General features: G+C 58.1%; 3 protein-coding genes across 5 annotated transcripts; 1 reads left to right on the forward strand and 2 right to left on the reverse strand.

The window, feature by feature from the left end:
- Nucleotides 1-838: 838 nt before the first annotated feature.
- CD320 (CD320 molecule) lies at nt 839-4,056 on the reverse strand. 2 transcript variants are annotated; one of them, XM_034070830.1, is made up of 5 exons: nt 3,871-4,056; nt 3,531-3,692; nt 2,631-2,708; nt 2,162-2,310; nt 839-1,783 (listed from the first exon to the last, which is right to left on the reverse strand). In XM_034070830.1, the coding sequence occupies exons 1-5, from the start codon at nt 4,016-4,018 to the stop codon at nt 1,769-1,771; spliced, it is 552 nt and encodes a 183-aa protein (XP_033926721.1). In that variant the 5' UTR covers nt 4,019-4,056; the 3' UTR covers nt 839-1,768. The 2 variants fall into 2 exon arrangements, with proteins under 2 accessions (XP_033926721.1, XP_033926722.1); XM_034070831.1 differs by lacking the exon at nt 2,162-2,310.
- Nucleotides 4,057-4,788: 732 nt separating this feature from the next.
- On the reverse strand, nt 4,789-5,681 carry NDUFA7 (NADH:ubiquinone oxidoreductase subunit A7). Of its 2 annotated transcripts, none has more exons than XM_031054649.2 (4): nt 5,610-5,681; nt 5,434-5,483; nt 5,209-5,358; nt 4,789-4,991 (listed from the first exon to the last, which is right to left on the reverse strand). In XM_031054649.2, exons 1-4 carry the CDS (start codon nt 5,658-5,660, stop codon nt 4,895-4,897), a joined length of 348 nt encoding a protein of 115 aa, XP_030910509.2. In that variant the 5' UTR covers nt 5,661-5,681; the 3' UTR covers nt 4,789-4,894. The 2 variants fall into 2 exon arrangements, with proteins under 2 accessions (XP_030910509.2, XP_033926744.1); XM_034070853.1 differs by having other exon boundaries at nt 4,913-5,049.
- A 70-nt stretch (nt 5,682-5,751) lies between these two features.
- On the forward strand, nt 5,752-6,589 carry RPS28 (ribosomal protein S28). The gene is made up of 4 exons (XM_034070856.1): nt 5,752-5,839; nt 6,114-6,161; nt 6,239-6,365; nt 6,465-6,589. Exons 1-3 carry the CDS (start codon nt 5,801-5,803, stop codon nt 6,359-6,361), a joined length of 210 nt encoding a protein of 69 aa, XP_033926747.1. The 5' UTR covers nt 5,752-5,800; the 3' UTR covers nt 6,362-6,365; nt 6,465-6,589.
- The last annotated feature ends 91 nt before the right edge of the window (nt 6,590-6,680 follow it).

The following is a 6,680-nucleotide window of genomic DNA, read 5'->3' on the forward strand; positions in this document are numbered from 1 at the left end:
GAAACGGTTGTTACCTTCCAGCTCAGCCTCAACCCCCCAGTGCAGGTTTACAGGGGAAGAGGTGAAAGAAGCATCTCACCCCCTGTGCCTGAGCACAACCCCAATGTGACAGGCTGCTCCTGCTCATCACAGCAGCTCCAGAACTCCCTCAGGCAGGGCAGGAACACAGAATGGAACACTGGATTGTAAGTGTGCAGTAAAAGTTCCCCTGATCTATAGGAACTGAAAAGGAAGAAATAGTCATTTGGATTTACAAAGAAAAGGGGAAGCAAATTTAAATGGCCTTATCTTTGATGTCTTACCTGGAACACAACCCTACCTCAGCATCACATTGATCCTCATGAACTGATCTAATTAAATACAGGGACCTGGAGCACAAAGCTGCTCCTGGGCTGAAAAGTAGCTCAGGCTCTGCTACAACTGAAGCCTCTGAGCCTGGGGATTAGGAGAACAAAAGTGCTCCTGGCACTGGAGAGAGAAAGGGAAATTGCTGTCACGAACCTGGCCCCAAGGTTTGGCCCTGGAGCCATAAAACTGCTTCTTTCAGCCTTGAAACGCCCAGCTCAGGGATCAGGAAGCAAAACCTGCATGGTCTTGCTGTGGTGGGTGCTGGGTTTACCCACCAGCCTCGCTGCCCAGGCTCTGCTCTGTTCTCTGCCCCAGAACAGCCAGTCCCAGCTCAGCGGCTCAAGCTAAGAGGATGATGTGGGACAGGCTGATGCCAGCTGACCTCTGCCACTTGGCACTTCCATCACCCTGTCCTGACGGGATTCCTGGAGCCTCTTCCCAACTGCAGGATTCAAACAAGTCCCAGAAAAATCCACAACCCAGAACTCAGTAGTTTCAAGTTCTTTATTCTCCTGTCATTCACCAACAGCTATCTCCACTTATCCCTGTGGAAACAGAAGCCAGGTTGTGTGCACCTTTGCAAATGACCTCTTGGTACTAAGAACAGCAGCACTGGTGTAATTCAGTACTCCATGCCACATCTTGAAGTTTCTCCCATGGGATACAGCAGCACACACACTATCCAGGGGTGGAAGGCTCCTGTTCTAAGGCTGATGACTGGTGTCTGTTTGGCAAGCCAAGTTCTCACCTTTAAGGCAAAGAGATCAGCAGCCAGGGCAGCAGCTTTCAATCCTTTGTGCACTTGTGCAAGGGGCTTGGGGTCAACATGGAACTGGAGACACTGCTCAGCACTCTCCTGCCCCACTGTCAGTTCTCAGAAGCATACAGCACTGAGCTGCTTGGAAAGTGCAGCACATGCCCCAAAGCACAGAAAAACAGCATCAAAACACTGCCACAAACATGGAATACATGTTGGATCTGTGCAGTTAGTAAGTTCCTACTGAAATGGATGAGAAAGCCCCTGTTTCCTAGCAAAATCCTGGGGGGGGAGGGGGAGGAAATGGGGCAGGTGAAGAAAATCTCTTGGCTGGCAGTGGAAGGGAACAGTTGAACAGCACCTAACACCTATCATTTCATGGAGGACAAAACTTTTGGGTCCAAGGCCACTCTGGTGAGATCAGCATTAACAAACCCTGGAGGCAAGAGCAATGAGGACATTTCTACCCGCTTGTGTGAGGGGTGATTTCCCAGCACCAGGGAAGGTCCTGTGCTATTTCCAGTGCTAAAGTAGTTCCACAATCTAAAATCGATTTCCAAGGGGAGCATCCTTTGCTATTCCAGTGTAACAATTCAGACTTGCCAGCTTATGTGTCCAATAGAGCCAGCTGGAGGGAGACCAGGCTGGCCCCATCTCATCACCTCATGGTACAGATCCCTGGTACAAGAACAGAAAAACAACTGGTTATTGACAGTCCTCTGGGCAAAACCCCCCCCACCTGCTCTGACTTCAGTGTGGGCAAAGTGGAGGAAAACAACCCACAGGAGATGAGTGTCTAAGCATGAGTGCTCCGTGTCCTGGGCAGCAGAGAAAGGACAGACCAGCACATCACTACCAAAAGAAGGCAGCACTTTCTCAGGTTAGGCAGTGCAACTGTCCATGCAGTCAAGGAAGAAAGCTTGAAACCCCAAGCATGTGGCTGACCAGCAGCAGGAAAAGCTGCCCCAGAGAGGAAAGCTCTGGAGGCTGGAAACAGAGGGCAAGAAAGCATTTCTCCTTCTCACACACAGAGGATGTGGGGTGCAAGAAACTTACCCTTTGGGGAAATGAGCCCCTCTGGCTCATGTCAGGCATCAGCCGTTCTCTGGATGCTTTTTCAGGACTGAAGATGTCAAATCTGCTTTTTGCTTTGGATATGCCCCACACAGCAAGAGAACCAACAGCTACCAGGATGCTCAGGAGAGCTAGAGAGGAGAGCGCACAAGCAGAGGACCACTCACTGTGCCTGGTCTGGACATCAGTTCTGGGTTCTGCTGCTCAGCAGTGTTAGCCAGCAGGCTGAGATCTGCACCTTCTCTCAAGGATAAGGCACAGAGAGAGAAACGAGTTAGTGCCAGATGACATGGAATGGCTTTTCCAAGAACATAGAACACTCAAGTCAGAGGAAAGGGTCTAAAGCCTCCCCCGGCCCTTTGAGTCCTGATGCAGGTCTGGAATTAACTGCATCAGAATGCTCAAATTCTAGCTCCAGCCAGGACATGTGCAGCCCTTGAGATTCACATACCTGCAATAACCAAGATCCACAGGCGGTCTGGGCTGTTGGATGGTGCTGAGCCCTCAGGCACAGGCGTAGCTGAAGCCTCTGTGAGGAAAGAGCAAGAAGCTTCCAACCCACTTTACAGGCATCATGCAAAGCTGCCTGCAGTCCAAACCTGGCTGAGTTCCCAGTTCACCTCTAAAGTGCCAATAGGCCTTTTTCAATTTAAGTAAAACCTTATCTGCCCTTCCTGTGATTAGGCCACATCAGAGGGGAAAAAAAGTCCTACTGGAAATGCAGAACAGGAAAAGCTGGGAAGTTTCTCAGCTGTAGCTGTCGCATCCTTAACCTCTCTTCGTGGCCCCAGGTACAACTAAAACGCAGCTCATCTCCCCACCTACCAAGTGATGCAGGTATCGAGCACAAACCCAGTCTCTCACGCCTTCAATAATCCCCCTCCTCTCCACACTCAGCTTCAGCTCCCAGTGAAAAGGGAAGCTGGAACCTTTCAAGCACCTCAGACATGCAACGGGGCTGCGACCAAGGATGCTCCAGAGCAGAGCAGCAGATGCAGACAGTGCTGGGGATGCAACACACTCTTTGGCTTGACAGAGACCAGCGCCCGCTGCTCTGACCCTGCCCGCACAGCCCCCGGCTGCTTCCCCATCCTTCTCCTCGTATCCTCCCCATCCCCAGAGGAGCTCCGAGGGGGGGGGGGCAGCGTCGCCGGTGGAAGGAAGCCGCTGGAAGGCACCTCAAAGGCACTTCCTGAGGGAGCCCTGGGGGGTTTAAACGAAGTTTCCACGGGAGGAAGCTCAAGGTGGGGCTGAGCCAATGCCAAGGGGCTTCCTCCGGTCAGGTCCAGCTGTGACGGGCGCGGCTGCAATGGGAAGGGAAGGCTCCGATGCGGTTCCCCACCCCCCGTACCTGCGCCGCCAGGGCTCGGCTCCGCCGCGGTCCCGCTCCCGCAGCCCCGCTCGTCCTCTCCATCATCGCAGTCGGGGTGCCCATCGCACTGCCACTCGACGGGCACGCAGGGGGCGTGGGGCGCGCACCGGAACCGGCCCGGGGGGCAGCGGGGCAGGGTCACTGCGGGGGGGGGGAACGGAGAGTGAGGGACCCTGCGGGGCACCGTGCTACGGGAGCCCGCGCGCGAGGGCGTCCGGACGCGACAGCCAATGAGCACGAAGGGCGTGCGCGGGCAGCCAATGAGGGACGCGAGAGAGGCAGCACAGCCCGCCCCCGGCCACCCTCCCTCTCCCCTCACCGTTGTGCGGCGGCGGCAGCGGGGACACCGGGGACAGGAGCGGGGACACCGGGGACAGGAGCGGGGACACCGGGGGCAGCAGCGGCAGCACCGGGGGCAGCAGCGGCAGCACCAGGGACAGCAGCGGCAGCACCGGCAGCCGCGCCATGCCGCTGCGCTGCGACACCTCCCGCTGCTGCGCACCGCTATAAGGCTGTCCGTGCGCTGCACTGAGCATGCGCTCTGGGGTGACCTCCACCAACGGGGGGTCTGCGGGGCGGAGCAAGGGGCGTGTCTGCGGTGAGGCCCCGTCCTCTCGGCCCCTCCGCCGGGAGCGGGCCCTGGGCCGCTCCTTTCGGGCTACCGGATGGGCAGCGCCCCCTCCCGCCGCGGCTCCATGGCGAACGCAGCACCGCTTGTCCTTGGAAGGCCGGAGCTCAGGACCCAGTGGGAGCAGGGAGCGTGGCTCCGAGCCCGGGGCACTGGGCACTTGGGTAAGTGCAGCACACGGCACCTACCTCATGCCTCTTACAGCAAATCCAACCGTCGTGGAATGGTCTGGGTTGGAAGGGAGCTTAAAGCTCATCCAGCTCCACAGCAGGGACCCCTTCCACTGGAGCAGCTACTCCAAGCCCCTGTGTCCAACCTGGCCTTGAGCACTGCCAGGGATGGGGCAGCCACAGCTTCTCTGGGCACCCTGTGCCAGCGCCTCAGCACCCTCACAGGGAACAGCTTCTGCCTAAGAGCTCAGCTCAGTCTCCCTCTAGCAGGTTAAAACCACTCCTCCTCAGCCAGGGCACATTTTATCCTGTGCTGTCCTTGAGCCCAGTCTCAGTTGTAGCTCTAACCAACACTTAGATTTGTGCTTTTTCCCCAGGAAAGCCTTACACCCCAACCAGTATTAAAGGACAGTAATTCAGGTAAATCAAACAGAACAGCCAACTTTAAATACATTTATTATTCAAGCAGCAGCACTGGGGTAAGTCCTGTGCAGCATTACAGAACAACCTCGGGTCTGTATATCCAATCTCACCGTGTTTATTCCTCACAAATAGGGCTGGTCTTTTGAGATTTCCCACCTCTTCAGAGCTGGTCCTGGTGTCACTGGTTTTTTCTCAGCTTTTGCCACTGCAGAGCTTGAACTGAAGAAGAGGGTGCGAAGGTCAGACTTGGATTCGATCAGAACTGGTTTCATTAGCGCTAAAGGGATTCATTACATCAACTCCCAGCCCTCGCTTATTCAAGGGTTACAGCCATAGGAGTTCTCCTACCAGGCTGGGAGTCCTGGCACAGGAAGAGCTTTTCAGACTCAACCTCGCTCAGCTCCCAGCGCTGCGGCACCGCCCGTGTCCAACCTACCCGGCAGCCTGCGCCCCCGCGGCGAGGGTTTTCTGTGCAGCCACCACCACGATGGGGGGGAAGGCCTCCCGCCGGCCGTCCCGCAGGCAGTAGTAGTTATTGGCGAGCTTGTGGCTGGGCCCCACCGGCAGCCGAGGCGGCGGCTGGGTCCTAAGGCAGAGAGCGGGCGCGGAGCGTCAGGCAGGCGGGGAGCAGCAGCGCTCACCCCCGCGGCCCGGCCCGCACCTCTTGGCGATCTCCGTGTAGCGCAGGGGCAGCTTGGCCTGGATGTTCCGCTGCAAGGCAGAGGCGACAGCGTCTCACGCCGGGCCGCGGGCCGCTGCCCTGTGCTGGGGCTCGGCAGGGCCGGGAGCGCAAGGGGCCGGTCCTACCGAGCCCCTGTGGGCCGGGGCCGTACTCACCCCCGCTAGGAAGTTCCGCAGGCGCTGGATGATGCTGGTGGCCGTCGCCATCTTGGCCGCGGTGAAGGACAGGGGGGGGGGGGGCCCGGGCGATGCCGGGAGCGCGCGCGGGGCACGCTGGGTCTCGCGAGGCTTGGCGCTGCATATAAAGGGAGTGAGGGGGAACTCCGCCTCTTTCGTGTGGAGCCGCCATGGACACGAGTCGGGTGCAGCCCATCAAGCTGGCCAGGGTGGGCAGGCGGCGAGCGGAGCGGGGCTGGGCTGGGCTGGTGTGAGAGTGGGACCCGGGATAAGCGAGCCTCGGTGCGACTGAGGACGGGGGTGAAAGTGGAGCTGAGCGGGGCCTGGCGTGAATGGGGCCGGAGGGAAGAGTGGGCCTGGAAAGGGCGAGCAGGTCTGGGTGTGGGGGCTGTGGGAGTGGGGCCAGCGCCTGGCCTGGGGGTGGGAGTGGGACCAGGAGCGGGGTGGGCTGGGGCTCTGTGCTCATTCTCCTCTCTCTCCCAGGTGACCAAAGTGCTGGGCCGGACCGGTTCCCAGGGGCAATGCACACAGGTGAGGGGCCAGGACAGGTTGGAGCTGGGTGAGAGTGAGGCCATCGCACACGGGGCTGCCACCTTCTGTTCATGCAGGTGCGTGTGGAGTTCATGGATGACACGAGCCGCTCCATCATCCGCAATGTCAAGGGGCCGGTGCGAGAGGGTGACGTCCTTACGCTGCTGGAGTCAGAGCGTGAGGCCCGGCGGCTGCGGTGAGCTGGTGAGTATGGGGCTACCAGTAAGCCTGGTGCTGTCCATTTGGTCTTATTGGCCTCCCACTGCTCTTTAAACCACTGTGGCTTCTACTGTTCTGTTCCAGGTGATGAAGGCTGATGGCATGTGCTTGGGGTGGCCGGTTGCTATCTGCTTGGCCACACGCAGGCCAGGGATGGAGAGGAGTGTGGCAGCTCTGTTGCTTCAATAAAGGTCTCCCTTTACCCTGTGTGTGAGTGCTCCATTGGTCTTGGTATTCATGCATGCACTTCTTGTTGCTGGGTCCAGCAGTGGAACAAAAGCACAGCTTGCTGCCTTTATT

The sequence above is a fragment of the Melopsittacus undulatus genome, chromosome 19 (assembly GCF_012275295.1).
Source record: "Melopsittacus undulatus isolate bMelUnd1 chromosome 19, bMelUnd1.mat.Z, whole genome shotgun sequence".
NCBI classification, from domain to species: Eukaryota; Metazoa; Chordata; class Aves; order Psittaciformes; family Psittaculidae; genus Melopsittacus; species Melopsittacus undulatus.